Source organism: Anomaloglossus baeobatrachus, chromosome 6 (genome assembly GCF_048569485.1).
Source record: "Anomaloglossus baeobatrachus isolate aAnoBae1 chromosome 6, aAnoBae1.hap1, whole genome shotgun sequence".
NCBI lineage: Eukaryota > Metazoa > Chordata > Amphibia > Anura > Aromobatidae > Anomaloglossus > Anomaloglossus baeobatrachus.
In genome coordinates, this window is record NC_134358.1 from 573,170,133 (window position 1) to 573,187,826 (window position 17,694).

Genomic DNA, 17,694 nt, shown 5'->3' on the forward strand with positions numbered 1-17,694 from the left:
ATTTAATTCTGAGTTCCTCTTTTATCTCGTTCATGAATCCCATGTCCGTGACCTCGGCTGGTTTCTGGCCCGATATAATCCTGCTAATGGACCAGGCTTATATGTAATGAGGAGCTGGTGGCAGATTACCGGGCTGGCAGGTTTCTGTGTCACCGGGGCTGGTGGTAAGGGTCTGGTGGCCTGTCAGGGTTGTGAGCGCTTGTGGTGTAATGCCGGAGTTTGCGTAACTCACTGTCTCCCTCCCTGTGCCGTGTGGACAGGGGGTGTCAGCATAACACTGTGCCAAGCTGACCTTACGTACCCCTGGGGTGCGGAACGTCACATGTTGGCGGAAGTGACGAGGCCATATTATGTGACCTTGACACATTAGAGACATCAGGGCGGGGCTGTGAGGTGCGGTTTTGTGAAAGGCCCCATACTCCAAAATTCTACAAATCCTCCCCCATCAGCAGTGACCGCAGATGATGCAGATATCGGCCCCGGGCACATAATCCTATTTCCCTCCATGTTCCCGCTGTATCTTACCTCCATATTATAGGAGCACAGCGGTGTTATCACATATAGCGCTATCACATTATCACCAGATATCATCTGTATTTATCTGAATGGGGGAATCTACGGCTGAAGAAACCGAGAAAACACAAAACATGAAACCTCCGGCCCAGAACTGTCCGGTCCAGAGAACAAGGAGAACGTGACTCTTCTCTGCTTTATATAGTGGTGACTCCTCACCGGAGCGGTTACCTGCAGGATCCTCCTCTGTGCACCGATCACCACCACCAACATCACTTTCCTCCTCCATTATATCTGCAGTATTAAGAGTCTTCAGCTCTTTACCCGGATTTCAGAGCTGTGAAAGAAATAATGGAAAAGTCACAGCCCAGAAGGGGAGGAGACCGTCACAGCCCAGAAGGGGAGGAGACCGTCACAGCCCAGAAGGGGAGGAGACCGTCACAGCCCAGAAGGGGAGGAGACCGTCACAGCCCAGAAGGGGAGGAGACCGTCACAGCCCAGAAGGGGAGGAGACCGTCACAGCCCAGAAGGGGAGGAGACCGTCACAGCCCAGAAGGGGAGGAGACCGTCACAGCCCAGAAGGGGAGGAGACCGTCACAGCCCAGAAGGGGAGGAGACCGTCACAGCCCAGAAGGGGAGGAGACCGTCACAGCCCAGAAGGGGAGGAGACCGTCACAGCCCAGAAGGGGAGGAGACCGTCACAGCCCAGAAGGGGAGGAGACCGTCACAGCCCAGAAGGGAAAAGGGTCATTCCATGTCAAGTGGACCAGTGGTCCCCACTCGACCTTCTCCGATTTTGCTGAAAATTTATAAGGATGTACATGTTTGTTTGAAAAGAGGTTCTGTAAATTTTTAGGGCCAGATCTCATACATTGGGCAGTGTTGACCTTTCACTGGAGGCCCCCCCCGAGCCTGCGGCTTCAGCTAAGAGGATTGTGCACACTTTGGCACATAGCCATTAGAGTTCTATACTGGCTATGATGCTGAAATTTGGCATACTAGCTCAACTTTTGCTGCTAAACACGATAAAATTATTGCCGGCTATGACAAAACAATATTTTGGCCGCAATTATGTGTCAAAGTAGCTTGTAAAACGCCTCACATAAAATTTATGCCAAACTTTGCCCATATATAACTCAAGACCAAAACCCAATAGTAACTGGTGCTTTACCCTGTACAACAAACATCTACATGACTGTGCATTGCTGCAATATCACGGTCACAGCATATGTATTTGTGGAAATATTCACACCCACATATGATGAAAAACTTAAAAAACCCGAATTTTACCTATTTTTAGGTCAAATTTCTCAAAAAAGGTCCCTCTAAAATATATTAATTCTGATATCATTAGAAAGAGCACATTGTTCTCTACAAGGATCATTGGGTTTTTTTGGAGTCTCTCAGTTTAAGAAAAGAAAAATGCCACTGAACCTGGTGTTATTTCTGCGCGGAATGCATGGATTTTGTGATTTTCAGATTCTTATCACGTTACAGAGTTGTGTTGTTGCAATGTCTATTATAATCAACCTATAAACCTATTTATTTATGAAAAGTTATTAACTAATAATAATAACTAATAATAACTAATCAGTGATTGCTCTCGACACGACACCGCTGCAGTCCACACTTTCTTCTCAAGACTCACCGTATTTTTCGCTTTATAAGACGCACCTAGGTTTTAGAGGAGGAAAATTAAAAAAAAAAAAAAAAAAGAATTGAGCCAAATAGTGTGCTAAAACATTTTAATAAGATTAAAAAAAACAACATTATTTTAACAATTTAGACTAAACAGGAGGGTCTGTTATGGGGGGGATCTGTGGATGATGCAGTGCTGTGGGGGACCTGTGGATAACACTGCTATGGGGGACCTGTGGATGATGCAGTGCTATGGGGGACCTGTGGATGGCGCACTGTTATGGGGGACCTGAGGATGATGCACTATTATGGGGGACCTGTGGATGACACTGCTGTGGGTGATCTGTGGATAGCGCACTGCTATGGGGGACCTGTGGATGACACTGCTATGGGGGACCTGTGGATGACGCACTGCTATGGGGGACCTGTGGATGACGCACTGCTATGGGGGACCTGTGGGATGACGCACTGCTATGGGGGACCTGAGGATGATGCACTATTATTGGGGACCTGTGGATGACACTGCTGTGGGGGATCTGTGGATGACACACTGCTATGGGGGACCTGTGGATGACGCACTATTATGGGGGACCTGTGGATGACGCACTATTATGGGGGACCTGTGGATGACGCACTATTATGGGGGACCTGTGGATGACGCACTATTATGGGGGACCTGTGGATGACGCACTATTATGGGGGACCTGTGGATGACGCACTATTATGGGGGACCTGTGGATGACGCACTATTATGGGGGACCTGTGGATGACGCACTATTATGGGGGACCTGTGGATGACGCACTATTATGGGGGACCTGTGGATGACGCACTATTATGGGGGACCTGTGGATGACGCACTATTATGGGGGACCTGTGGATGACGCACTATTATGGGGGACCTGTGGATGACGCACTATTATGGGGGACCTGTGGATGACGCACTATTATGGGGGACCTGTGGATGACGCACTATTATGGGGGACCTGTGGATGACGCACTATTATGGGGGACCTGTGGATGACGCACTATTATGGGGGACCTGCATGATGTTCCATTTTTTTGGGGATCTGGGACTACCACCCCCCTCATCCTTAGGAATACACCCATGTACTGTATACCATACATGGCTGTATTCTGAAAGATGGGGGGTGGTAGTCACATTTACACTTTGGCCACTACATTAGTCCCTCCCTGGAGTGTTTACAATTAAGAACTACAGCCCCCATCATCCTTCTGAATACACCGATTGATACAGTGTATTCTGAAGGCTGATGATGGGGGTTGTGTTCCCCTTCAGTGTTTTTTGCTCACCTATTAGGACCCTTCGTTCAACTGATAACATTTGTCAGGCTCAGATCACTGATTGGTGGAGGCAGCTCTGCAGAAGTTGTCTCCACCAATCAGCATCCAGCCCTAGCGAGGAGAGGGAGAATCGTTCTTCTCTCTCTCCTCTTTCCTATGATAGTCTCCGTCTGCTGCGGAGATCTAAAATGGAGCCCGCGCATGCGCAGATCGCGATCTTCGAGAGCTATATCTATCTACGCCTGCGTAGCCTCCGACGCGATGGACTTCAGGAAAATGGCTACGGAAGGCAGCGCATGCGCAGATGGAGATCTCGCTTCTCCAAGATCTCCATCTGCGCCTGCGTCACCTCCGCAGCCAATTTCCGGAAGTCGCGTTGGAGGCAGCGCAGGCGCAGATAAAAATTTCGGCTATGGTGACCGCAGCCGATTGCCGGGGGATCCATGGCTGCCGCCACCGCAGCCGATTGCCGGGGATCCATGGCGGCCGCACCAGCCTCCTGTGACTCACTCCACCGCCGCATTATTGCCCGGTAAGTTACAGTCACTTTGTAAGACGCACCCCTATTTTCCCCACAATTTTGGGGGAAAAAAAGTGCGTCTTATAAAGCGAAAAATACGGTATCTATGGGATTGGTCATATCCACTACTCCAGCGATGGATCTGAGCCCAGTACAACTTGTGCCACCACAATGCGGATTTCAATATCAGCGCTGAATGGAATTTTTTTGGTACCAGTCATGGAAAGTCGCCCTGTGATGGGATTGGAGGGACAGCAAAGAGGTTGGCAGCTCGTGCCAGTCTTCAACGCCCAACTGAAAACCAAATACTGACCCCGGTGGATTTATTCAACTTTTGCAATGAGCAACTGCATGGAATCAAGCTTTTTTTGTTCCAAAAGAAAAAAATTGAAGAAATACGGGTAGTTCAAGAGGAAAGGTTCAAAGATGGACATACAATTGCTGGAACAAAAGAAAATCACCAGTTTGTGCCAATTGACGACAAAAAGATTTGCATTTCAAGGGTGTGAAATGAGCCTTCATCTTTCATTGCCCGTGTAGATGGATCTGTCAGATCAGAAATGCCTTTGGTGCCAATTGCAAACCTCCGGCCAGGGCAATACATTGCCTGCATTTACCATGGGAACTGGTGGATTGGAAATATTTCTGAAATTTCAGTCGACGACCATGATGCATTAATACATTTTCTGCATCCTCATGGAGCAGCTTCTGTCACTGGCCTGTGAGGAATGCTACAGGCTGGATTCCCGAGCAGTCGATCATTGCAATAATTCCAGCACCAGCTGCAGCAGCAATGGGCCGACAAAACAGCAAATTCAGCAACAATTCCAGACCACTTACTTAGACTGAACATTATGGCTTGGGAACCAATAAAAGATCCCCAATATTAGGCTTGGGATCCTAGGCAAAGACCCCCACCCTCAGGCCCCGGAACCCGCGATAAAGAGACCGCCCGCGACTTGCCTTGCACGGCTATCGGCCATGGCTCCTAGGCGATGGGGCTGCCAATTCTCGAAAGACAGCATTATTACAATTCTTAATAGGATTATAAGAGCAATTCTTAGGGAATTGGTTGTGGTAGAACCACCATGGACCAACGCAAGGGTTTGAATAGTGCAGTCACCATTCATTGCGTATTAATAAATAACACCATGTTCAGGGCATTTTTCTTTTCTTAAATGGAGAGACTCAAAAAAAACCCCAATGATCCTTGTAGAGAAAAATGTGCTCTTTCTAATGATATCAGAATGAATAGAATTTAGGAGGACCCTTTTTGAGAAATTTGACCTAAAATAGGTAAAATTTGTTTTTTTTAAGTTTTTCATCATATGTGGGTGTGAATATTTCCACAAATACATATGCTTTGACCGTGATATTGCAGCAATGCAAAGTCATGTAGATGTTTGGTGTACAGGGTAAAGCACCAGTTCCTATTGGGTTTTGGTCTTGAGTTATATATGGGCAAAGTTTGGCATAAATTTTATGCGAGGCGTTTTACAAGCTACTTTGACACAAAGTTGCGGCCAAAATATTGTCTTGTCATAGCCGGTAATAGTTTTATCGTGTTTAGCAGCAAAAGTTGAGCTAGTATGCCAAATTTCAGCATCATAGCCAGTATAGAACTCTAATGGCTATGTGCCAAAGTTTGCAAAATCCTCTTAGCTGAAGCCGCAGGCTCGGGGACCCTCCAGTGAAAGGTCAACACTGCCCAATGTATGAAATCTGGCCCTAAAAATTTACAGAACCTCTTTTCAAACAAACATGTACATCCTTATAAATTTTCAGCAAAATCGGAGAACGTCGAGTGGGGACGATTTGTAAAACTGGTCCACTTGACATGGAATGACCCAAAAGTCACAGCCCAGAAGGGAAAAAGTCACAGCCCAGAAGGGAAGAAGTCACAGCCCACAAGGGAAAAAGTCACAGCCCACAAGGGAAAAAGTCACAGCCCACAAGGGAAAAAGTCACAGCCCACAAGGGAAAAAGTCACAGCCCACAAGGGAAAAAGTCACAGCCCACAAGGGAAAAAGTCACAGCCCACAAGGGAAAAAGTCACAGCCCACAAGGGAAAAAGTCACAGCCCACAAGGGAAAAAGTCACAGCCCACAAGGGAAAAAGTCACAGCCCACAAGGGAAAAAGTCACAGCCCACAAGGGAAAAAGTCACAGCCCACAAGGGAAAAAGTCACAGCCCACAAGGGAAAAAGTCACAGCCCACAAGGGAAAAAGTCACAGCCCACAAGGGAAAAAGTCACAGCCCACAAGGGAAAAAGTCACAGCCCAGAAGGGAAAAAGTCACAGCCCAGAAGGGAAAAAGTCACAGCCCAGAAGGGGAAAGACACAGCCCAGAAGGGGAAAAGTCACAGCCCAGAAGGGAAAAAGTCACAGCCCAGAAGGGAAAAAGTCACAGCCCAGAAGGGGAAAGACACAGCCCAGAAGGGAAAAAGTCACAGCCCAGAAGGGAAAAGTCACAGCCCAGAAGGGGAAAGACACAGCCCACAAGGGAAAAAGTCACAGCCCACAAGGGAAAAAGTCACAGCCCAGAAGGGGAAAAGTCACAGCCCAGAAGGGAAAAAGTCACAGCCCAGAAGGGAAAAAGACACAGCCCAGAAGGGAAAAAGTCACAGCCCAGAAGGGAAAAAGTCACAGCCCAGAAGGGAAAAAGTCACAGCCCAGAAGGGAAAAAGACACAGCCCAGAAGGGAAAAAGACACAGCCCAGAAGGGAAAAAGTCACAGCCCAGAAGGGAAAAAGTCACAGCCCAGAAGGGAAAAAGTCACAGCCCAGAAGGGAAAAAGACACAGCCCAGAAGGGAAAAAGTCACAGCCCAGAAGGGAAAAAGTCACAGCCCAGAAGGGAAAGTCACAGATCAGAAGGGAAAGTCACAGCCCAGAAGGGAAAAAGTCACAGCCCAGAAGGGGAAAGACACAGCCCAGAAGGGAAAAGTCACAGCCCAGAAGGGAAAAAGTCACAGCCCAGAAGGGAAAAAGTCACAGCCCAGAAGGGGAAAGACACAGCCCAGAAGGGAAAAAGTCACAGCCCAGAAGGGAAAAAGTCACAGCCCACAAGGGAAAAAGTCACAGCCCACAAGGGAAAAAGTCACAGCCCACAAGGGAAAAAGTCACAGCCCAGAAGGGAAAAAGTCACAGCCCAGAAGGGGAAAGACACAGCCCAGAAGGGAAAAAGTCACAGCCCAGAAGGGAAAAAGTCACAGCCCAGAAGGGAAAGTCACAGATCAGAAGGGGAAAGACACAGCCCAGAAGGGGAAAGACACAGCCCAGAAGGGGAAAAGTCACAGCCCAGAAGGGAAAAAGTCACAGCCCAGAAGGGAAAAAGTCACAGCCCAGAAGGGAAAAAGTCACAGCCCAGAAGGGAAAAGTCACAGCCCAGAAGGGGAAAAGTCACAGCCCAGAAGGGGAAAAGTCACAGCCCAGAAGAGAAAAGCCACAGCCCAGAAGGGAAAAGTCACAGCCCAGAAGGGAAAAGCCACAGCCCAGAAGGGAAAAAGTCACAGCCCAGAAGGGAAAAGTCACAGCCCAGAAGGGAAAAAGTCACAGCCCAGAAGAGAAAAGTCACAGCCCAGAAGGGAAAAAGTCACAGCCCAGAAGGGAAAAAGTCACAGCCCAGAAGGGGAAAAGTCACAGCCCAGAAGGGGAAAAGTCACAGCCCAGAAGGGAAAAAGACACAGCCCAGAAGAGAAAAGCCACAGCCCAGAAGGGAAAAGTCACAGCCCAGAAGAGAAAAGTCACAGCCCAGAAGGGAAAAGTCACAGCCCAGAAGGGAAAAGTCACAGCCCAGAAGAGAAAAGTCACAGCCCAGAAGGGGAAAAGTCACAGACCTAAAGTCACAGTTATAAACCTCATTTCAATGCAGAAATATTACTCAGTCCATCAGTTATTAGATATATGAAACTGAAATAGTTGTTGCAAAAAAACAAATTGTTATGAAGAAAAAAGGTTACCATTAATGGGGGTGCACAAACTTTCATATGACTGTATCTAACTTACATTATGTTCTTTTGAAAAAAATTAAATTTATGAAATAAGCGGAAAATCCTGAGCTTCCTCATGTTGGGATAAACCGTATTTTTCACTTTATAAGACGCACCTGATTATAAGACGCACCCCCAAATCTGGTGAAGGAAAAGAGAATTTATTTTTTTTTAATGTTAAATGGAGTCCGTCTTATAATGCCAGTGTCCGTCTAAAAAATCATATAGGGTATATGTCCCTAATAGCCCCCCATTCTAAAATTAGCCCCCTTAATCTGGATACGGCCCCCTTATATTGAATATAGCCCCCTTGTGCTGGCACAGGTCCCCCAGTGATGACACATGTCCCCTATTGCTGGCACACGTCCCCTATTTATGGCACACGTCCCCCTGTGCTGCCCATGTTCCCCTATGGATGGCACACATTCCCCCTGTGCTGCCCATGGCCCCCTATGGATGGCACACGTTCCCCCTGTGTTAGATATGGCCCCCATGCTGCTGCCCATAGTAAAATAAAACACTCTTTCCTTACCTTCTCCAGCGCAGTCCTCCCGTGTCTCCCTCCGTGCAGCAGAGTTCCTGCACTCCCTGGTTCTCGGTGCCGGTCATGTGATCGGCACAGCAGAGTGATATCATCTGTGTGCCTGATCGCAGCGGCAGCAGAGAGATCGGGGAGACACTGGGAGGAGACATGTGGCGCCCCTGAGGCTTCCGTCGCCACAGGTCATTGCACCCCATCCAGCGGTGTGATGCCCCATTCTGGGAGAGGAAGAGAGTGAACTCCGGTCCCCTGGTAAATCCACACTACACCCATTGCTAGGAACACACTGGGACCAGGGAAAGTGGCAGGCAACCCTCCCATGCTGCATGCTGGGAGGGGTCGTAAGACCCATCCCTGCTCCTATAGGGTAGAACAGGGCAACTGGGGAGGTGGGAGGAGCCATCTGAGAGCAGACACAGGGAGGAAGGTCAAGTTTAGTCAGTCGAAGTTAGAGGGAGAGTGGTGAAGGAGGAGGAGGCCTGCCGGAGGCAGGCAAGGAGGAGAAGAGAAAGAAAAGAAAGCTCCAAGTCAGACAGGAGCAGAGAAACAGAGAGACGCTTCCTGGTGAAGATCCTGGGACTCGGAGGGTCCAGGTGACACCACGTAGAGAACAGAAGGCGTCGCAGGGCCACGGGTAGTCTGTAGAGCTGTCCAGGGCAGTTTAGAGCTGCGGTGGCCTGTTCCACAATAACATCGGTGGAGGGATCAAGCTGCGACAGGGGACGGTCCCTAGAGACTAGAGGAGTGCAAAGATCATCTCCAAACAGTAAAAACCGAGGCCCAGGAAACGTTGTAGACTCCCCGGGCCAGAACCCATAGCAGAACTTCCAGAAAAGGGGTAATCAGCCGACAGGTGACCCCCCAGCCTGGAGGCTGTAGTGGAGGCCAAGCCAGGTTTATCCTACCAAAGGCAAGGCTAAGGAAGACAGCAGAAGATAGAGACACTAAGAGAAGGGCACCGGCTTTCACTCTCAGAATCACCCAGAAACGGCGGAGGTCCCTGACAGTGGTTCCAGCAGTCCAAGGGTCCACGGGACCCGACAAGAATTGTGAGTAAAGAACTTGAACTGCACCCTTGGAGTGGTCTCTGTTATTTCAGCTGCATAGACATTCACAAGCACCAACTGTGCCCCGGGCATTGCTCCACCTGTGGGGAGCAGTACCACCATCGCTGCCATAACATCACCCCGGAGGCCTCACACAGCAGCGGCGGCTTAATAGCCGCATACCACAGGTGGCGTCACGAACAGAAACTTTATTCATCAAGCCACATATTCTACTGACACCCACCAGGGCCACGGAGCGGGCCCAGCCACCACTGACTACCACCGGACTAGTCCGGCCCGGCACCGGGTGTCCCATAGCCCTGGGGTGGGCGAGTCAATTTTGGCGTCACGAACAGGATTTTGTGCCCGGTCACACCGGGTACTGTGCGCCTGAAGAATTGTGTTTTACTGTGAGAAACTGCCACCATTGAAGACACTGAGCGCGGGAAGAAGGGGGGCGTGCAAGAAGAAAGGGCGCGAAGAGAAGCCCCGCCCCCTTGTCCAAGAAAAGAGCGCGAAGCAGTGCCCGCCATGGAAGGCAGAGGAAGAAGAAATGGCGACTAGATAAGCTGGCCGGCTGGCAGAAAGTTTAAATGCCAGACCAGCAGATAAAGAAAATGTAGCTTATCGCAAGCGGAGCGATGCCGGTCGTGATGGGCTGGGCGCCAGATACTAGTGCAGCCTCCGGCCCCGCCTCCAAGAAGGGAAAGGGTGCAGCCGAGTGGCGTGGTCGAGCACCCGAGCAGTGTTCCAGTCAGCATTCCCCAGGTCGGCAGCATGGCGGAGAAGCTGCAGCAAGTTGCACCAGGGACCGGAAGAATGGATCCTGAGCTGGACCTGCTCCGGGAGGAGATGCGAACCTTGGCTCTGAGGCTGAGCAACATGGAAGTAGAGGCGGACCGGCAGAGAGAAACACCGCTGGTGCCGGAGGGCCTGGGTCGGTGGATGGATGCCGCGGAGCAGCAGCAGGGTGAGCAAAATGAACCCCCGACCCGTCCGGACCCATGGCCCCGCCAAACGCCATCGCCTAACCCCTTCACCGACCCACTGGCCTTCCCCGCCAGCCCCGCTGACGCCCGGTGGGATACCGGAGGCCTGCCGGAGACCCCCGCAGACGGCGCCTGGGGTGGGGTGGACCCCGAACAGCTAGCGGGCCCCCTACCAAGTCCCCCTGTGAGCCTCCTGGGAATGACATCCCCGGGAGTGAACTGGGACGCAGCGCCCATTGAAAGTGGGGGACTTCAGCAGCCAATGCGCCCCAAGGAGACTCCCCTAGCAAACGAGCTGACTTGCCGGAGACTGGTGGTAGAGTACCAGAGGGAGCGGGAGGTCCGGGAGGAGAAACGGAAGGCCAAAGAAGCCGCTAATCTGGCCTCCAAGGAACAGGTCAGGAAGGCCCTGAAGGGATCCGAGGGCCCAGTGAGACGGGGCCTAGTAGTTGACTTCCGTCAAAATGGCGGCTGGGGCTTCATCAGGGAGCCCGGTCTGGGCAAGGACGTATTTGTGGCCCGACGCGACATTGAGGAGCACCTGCCCAGAGGCCACCCAGGGAGAGATGCTAAACCGGGTGATGTTGTGGAGTACACACGGCTGATGGGGAGCCGTGGATGGTATGCGCTGCATGTGCGTATCCTAAGGGAAGAAGCGGCCCCAGAAGAACCAGAGTGGCGCCGCATGATGCAAGCGCGCAGCATCTCCCCTAGCAGCAGCACTACCTCAAGGCAGGCGCAAGCTGCAGAACTGAGCAGCGGGCCTGCAACAGCAACGCAAGAAACACAGACCCGAATCTCCATGGCTTGTGTGATGCAAGGAGCACGGCCAAAGCAGGGCCCCAAAGACCACAGTAACAGCCCCCTGCAGACGAGCAGCCCTCTGCAGCAACGCCGTATAGTGCCTGCAAGCAGCCCCACTCCAATCCAGGCTGCAGAACATCGCAGAAGGTCAGGGACCAGCGCCCAGGGGACCCAGACGATAATCTCGTCGGCATACCTGCTGCCAGGAGCAATGCCGGAGTGGGACCCCCGCATCTACCCTCGTGAGTAAGGATGAAGAGATGCTGAACTGTATATAGCCCCTGTCTGCCCCTCATTCTTTTTGAAGATGTCCCTTGTGTTCTGCCCTAATGTTCTTTTCGAAGATGACACCCTTTCCTGCTGTACTGCCCCTCATGCTTTTCGAAGATGTCACCCCCATGTTTATATGTACCGGGCCACGGAACTGGAATGTGGTCCCCGGTGAATGTTTTTGTGTCATGTCTTACCTGGCCACTGGACTTAGTGGCTGGTATGTTGTTTATGTGCCTTGCGTTTAAAATGAAGCTGAACGAACTGCCAGGCTACTGGACTTGTTGTAGCCAGGAAATGTATATAGTTGCACCCGTTGTGCCCCCTACCAGAATTATGGGGGATGTGCCCGAACCGTGCAATGAACTGGAAGTGCACACATAGAGTTTTCTTTATAAGAAGTTCGTAACGTTCGAATCATTGTGCCTCCCATAAAGGGAAGAAATGTTTTATTGTTTTATGTTATTCATAACAAAAATGTTTTGCAGTTCTTCCACATGTTTTTGTTGTTTTTCAGCCCGAGGACGTGCTGGGATTTGCTGTGGGTGAGTGTGGCGCCCCTGAGGCTTCCGTCGCCACAGGTCATTGCACCCCATCCAGCGGTGTGATGCCCCATTCTGGGAGAGGAAGAGAGTGAACTCCGGTCCCCTGGTAAATCCACACTACACCCATTGCTAGGAACACACTGGGACCAGGGAAAGTGGCAGGCAACCCTCCCATGCTGCATGCTGGGAGGGGTCGTAAGACCCATCCCTGCTCCTATAGGGTAGAACAGGGCAACTGGGGAGGTGGGAGGAGCCATCTGAGAGCAGACACAGGGAGGAAGGTCAAGTTTAGTCAGTCGAAGTTAGAGGGAGAGTGGTGAAGGAGGAGGAGGCCTGCCGGAGGCAGGCAAGGAGGAGAAGAGAAAGAAAAGAAAGCTCCAAGTCAGACAGGAGCAGAGAAACAGAGAGACGCTTCCTGGTGAAGATCCTGGGACTCGGAGGGTCCAGGTGACACCACGTAGAGAACAGAAGGCGTCGCAGGGCCACGGGTAGTCTGTAGAGCTGTCCAGGGCAGTTTAGAGCTGCGGTGGCCTGTTCCACAATAACATCGGTGGAGGGATCAAGCTGCGACAGGGGACGGTCCCTAGAGACTAGAGGAGTGCAAAGATCATCTCCAAACAGTAAAAACCGAGGCCCAGGAAACGTTGTAGACTCCCCGGGCCAGAACCCATAGCAGAACTTCCAGAAAAGGGGTAATCAGCCGACAGGTGACCCCCCAGCCTGGAGGCTGTAGTGGAGGCCAAGTCAGGTTTATCCTATCAAAGGCAAGGCTAAGGAAGACAGCAGAAGAAAGAGACACTAAAGAGAAGGGTACCGGCTTTTACTCTCAGAATCACTCAGAAACGGTGGAGGTCCCTGACAGTGGTCCCAGCAGTCCAAGGGTCCACGGGACCCGACAAGAATTGTGAGTAAAGAACTTGAACTGCACCCTTGGAGTGGTCTCTGTTATTTCAGCTGCATAGACATTCACAAGCACCAACTGTGCCCCGGGCATTGCTCCACCTGTGGGGAGCAGTACCACCATTGCTGCCATATCATCACCCCGGAGGCCTCACACAGCAGCGGCGGCTTAATAGCCGCATACCACAGGTGGCGTCACGAACACAACCTTTATTCATCAAGCCACATATTCTACTGACACCCACCAGGGCCACGGAGCGGGCCCAGCCACCACTGACTACCACCGGACTAGTCCGGCCCGGCACCGGGTGTCCCATAGCCCTGGGGTGGGCGAGTCAGACACACTAGAGGAGGTAAGTATAGTGTTTTATTTTACTATGGGCAGCAGCATGAGGGCCATATCTAACACAGGGGGAGCATGTTCCATCAAAGGGGGGCGCGGGCTCATAGAATATGCACCGCTCCCCCAGCCCGTCACTGCAGTGCGGTTTCAGCACCACGGTGATGGACAGTGGCAGTGCATATTATATGAGCGGGAGCACGAGATCTAACGCTGCCGCCCGCAGCTTTCACCAGCCCCCAGCACCGCTCCAGAGCTGCCCCCACCTCCCCTGGCCCCTGCAGTATATATAGTATAAACACCCCCCGTATATTCGGATTATAAGACGCACCCCCTACTTTCCCCCAAAATTTGGGTGAACAAAAGTGCATCTTATAAAGCAAAAAATATGGTAATCATATAGGACGACAAAGCGATCGGAATGGGGTGTTGTTCTCTAATTGTGATCTCCAATGCATATATATACTGGATGCAGCTGGAGTCAGTGAATACTGTGACTTCATTCACACAGATAATTGAGACATTTCTTAGTTTAAGCTTTTGTCAAGAACTCATGGCACCCGATGCAGATTTGTGATAACCAGCACAGGTAAAGCAGACAGCTGTGGGCTGGAATTCTCAGGCTGGGGAGGCCCATTATTATTGGCCCCTCAGTCTAAAAAAATAGCAGCCCACAGCCGTCCAGAATTGTTGCATCCATTAGACACTCCAATTCTAATGCTAACCTGACTCAGATTGCCTTGTAGCGGTGGCAGAGTTATATATATCACAGCAGAGAACTGCGCGACCCCTGGAGTACTTCAGATCGCGCTGTCAGTTTTCGATCCTGCTGCTATTTTTAGGCTGGGAGGGGCCAACAACTATGGACGTCCCCAGCTTTATCTGTGCTGGTATTGTGGGGAGCCTCTATCTTTGATAACCAGCCAAGATAAAGCAGACAGCCGGGGACTGCAGGTGACAGCGTTCCGCTTCACCTGCGCTGGTCGTCAGACATAGGCGGGAGCGCGGCTCATAGTGGTGTAATGTAACATCACTGTTCCCAGAAGCCTCCGGGGTCAGATGTGTCCCGGCCCCTTCCTCCCGCCGTCCACAGTCACTCCCAGCACTTTCCATCCATTGCAGCATTTGTACAGTCCTCCCAGACCGGCCTCCATCCTCCTCCAGAACATTCTCTCAGTGACGCGCAATAGATTCATTATTCGTGAGGAAATCGGAAAATCTCACAATTCACCCAACAATAATCCCAGGAGGGATGCGCCTAATCTGCTGCAACCAGCGACCGCCGGGAGACAGGAGCCGCGGAGGGGGGCGGACAGAGGAGCAGCGGAGGAGGGGGGACAGAGGAGCCGCGGAGGAGGGGGGACAGAGGAGCCGCAGAGGAGGGGGACAGAGGAGCCGCGGAGGAGGGGGGGGACAGAGGAGCAGCGGAGGGGGGGGGACAGAGGAGCCGCGGAGGAGGGGGGGGACAGAGGAGCCGCGGAGGAGGGGGGACAGAGGAGCCGCGGAGGAGGGGGGACAGAGGAGCCGCGGAGGAGGGGGGACAGAGGAGCCGCGGAGGAGGGGGGACAGAGGAGCCGCGGAGGAGGGGGGACAGAGGAGCCGCGGAGGAGGGGGGACAGAGGAGCCGCGGAGGAGGGGGGACAGAGGAGCCGCGGAGGGGGGGGGACAGAGGAGCCGCGGAGGGGGGGGGACAGAGGAGCCGCAGAGGGGGGGGACAGAGGAGCCGCAGAGGGGGGGGACAGAGGAGCCGCAGAGGGGGGGGGACAGAGGAGCCGCAGAGGGGGGGGACAAAGAGGAGCCGCGGAGGGGGGGGAGAAAGAGGAGCCGCGGAGGGGGGTCGCCGGGACAGAGGAGCCGCGGAGAGGGGGCGCCGGGACAGAGGAGCCGCAGAGGGGGGCGGCCTCCGAGACAGAGGAGCCGCGGAGGGGGGGGGGGGCGCCGGGACAGAGGAGCTGCGGAGGGGGCAGGCGCCGGGACAGAGGAGCTGCGGAGGAGGGGGGGCGGCGCGTGGGCTTCATGCAGGGACACGTGTGAGTGAAGCTGGCAGCTGCAAAAGACGCGCGCTCTACAGAGGGGCGGGGCATCCACGTGACCGCACTGATGGGAACCCACCAATACACGCAGATGGGCGGAGCCTGGATACACCCACACACCAGTCACATGACTAGGCTCAGTGCGCGTTCATTGGGCGCCTGACACCGCAGCGGCCATGTTGGATAAGGGAAACCTGCCAGACCCTGCACTAGTGCTGCGATAATCTGATCACATAGAGGAGATAACGCCACAAACAAGAGAAGAAGCCAAAGTCACATGACTGTAAGGAAATGACCTCCAGGAGACACAAGAGGGCGGAATTCCCATACAATGTCCCTATGCCAGACATGGGGAGAACCAGCAGCGGCCAAACCTGCAACATCCGGGCCCCGGGGGAGGAGGAGCCGCAGAGCCTCAGTCTCCCGACCGCAGCCCGCACCCGGCCTCACAGGAGGAGGAGACCCCGTAGTGTGTGACGTCACATCCGGCCGCAGCCCCGCACCCGGCCTCACAGGAGGAGACCCCGTAGTGTGTGACGTCACATCCGGCCGCAGCCCGCACCCGGCCTCACAGGAGGAGACCCCGTAGTGTGTGACGTCACATCCGGCCGCAGCCCGCACACGGCCTCACAGGAGGAGACCCCGTAGTGTGTGACGTCACATCCGGCCGCAGCCCGCACACGGCCTCACAGGAGGAGACCCCGTAGTGTGTGACGTCACATCCGGCCGCAGCACCGCACCCGACCTCACAGGAGGAGACCCCGTAGTGTGTGACGTCACATCCGGCCGCAGCCCGCACCCGGCCTCACAGGAGGAGACCCCGTAGTGTGTGACGTCACATCCGGCCGGAAAGCCGCACCCATCCGCTCAGGGAGAGGCTAGACTGTACGGGCTCCTACCACATTATGGGCGTGGTCAGCCTGGTTGGGGGCGTGGCGGTGTTTCTTCCTGCCATTATACTCCTGCTCCAGTGGCTCCGCCCCCTGCACCCCCACATGGGGTCTCACCCTCAGACTCCCCTCTATTATAATAAACGCTGTGCGCACGCGCACGTAGAATAGACATTATTTTTCGGGCTGGAAACATTAGGCCGCAGGTTAGACACGCCCCATCACATGACAAGATACGTCATACCTCTCAGGAGCCCGTACATTCTAGCATCTACCATACCAGGGGCTGCGATCTGGTGCCGAGATCACAGAGAGAGGAGCTGAGGGAGAGATGAGGATGGGGGCAGAGAGAAGAGGATGGGGGGGAGAGAAGAGGATGGGGGGAGAAGAGGATGGGGGGGAGAAGAGGATGGGGGGGAGAGAAGAGGATGGGGGGAGAGAAGAGGATGGGGGGAGAGAAGAGGATGGGGGGAGAAAAGAGGATGGGGGAGAGAAGAGGATGGGGGCAGAGAGAAGAGGATGGGGGGGAGAGAAGAGGATGGGGGGGAGAAGAGGATGGGGGGGAGAGAAGAGGATGGGGGGAGAGAAGAGGATGGGGGGAGAGAAGAGGATGGGGGGAGAGAAGAGGATGGGGGGGAGAGAAGAGGATGGGGGGAGAGAAGAGGATGGGGGGGAGAGAAGAGGATGGGGGGGAGAGAAGAGGATGGGGGGAGAGAAGAGGATGGGGGGGAGAGAAGAGAATGGGGGAGAGAGAAGAGGATGCGTGGGAGAAGAGGATGGGGGGAGAGAAGAGGATGGGGGAGAGAAGAGGATGGGGGGGCAGAGAGAAGAGGATGGGGGCAGAGAGAAGAGGATGGGGGAGAGAAGAGGATGGGGGAGAGAAGAGGATGGGGGGCAGAGAAGAGGATGGGGGGGCAGAGAGAAGAGGATGGGGGAGAGAAGAGGATGGTGGGGAGAGAAGAGGATGGTGGGGAGAGAAGAGGATGGGGGAGAGAAGAAAATGGGGGGCAGAGAAGAGGATGGGGGGCAGAGAAGAGAATGGGGGAGAGAGAAGAGGATGGGGGGAGAGAGAAGAGGATGGGGGCAGAGAGAAGAGGATGGGGGGGAGAGAAGAGGACGGGGGGCAGAGAGAAGAGGATGGGGGGGAGAGAAGAGGATGGGGGAGAGAGAAGAGGATGGGGGCAGAAGAGAAGAGGATGGGGGCAGAGAGAAGAGGACGGGGGGCAGAGAGAAGAGGATGGGGGGGAGAAGAGGATTGGGGCAGAAGAGAAGAGGATGGGGCAGAGAGAAGAGGATGAGGGGGAGAGAAGAGGACGGGGGGAGTGAGAAGAGGATGGGGGGGAGAAGAGAATGGGGGGAGAAGAGGATGGAGG

General features: G+C 53.4%; 2 protein-coding genes across 2 annotated transcripts in view; both read right to left on the reverse strand.

Annotated features, from left to right (window-relative positions):
* LOC142243699 (uncharacterized) overlaps positions 1 to 15,892 on the reverse strand; it is a 272,143-nt gene extending 256,251 nt beyond the window's left edge. The window contains exons 1-2 of the mRNA XM_075315868.1: positions 15,806 to 15,892; positions 745 to 850 (exon numbers count right to left, since the gene is read on the reverse strand). Coding sequence (XP_075171983.1) covers positions 745 to 802 — 58 coding nt within the window. The 5' untranslated portion in view covers positions 803 to 850; positions 15,806 to 15,892. The remainder of the gene's footprint in view (positions 1 to 744; positions 851 to 15,805) is intronic.
* The window catches only part of LOC142243695 (uncharacterized), a 541,000-nt gene that overhangs the window by 11,081 nt on the left and 512,225 nt on the right, over positions 1 to 17,694 (reverse strand). The gene's annotated exons all lie outside the window — the stretch shown is intronic.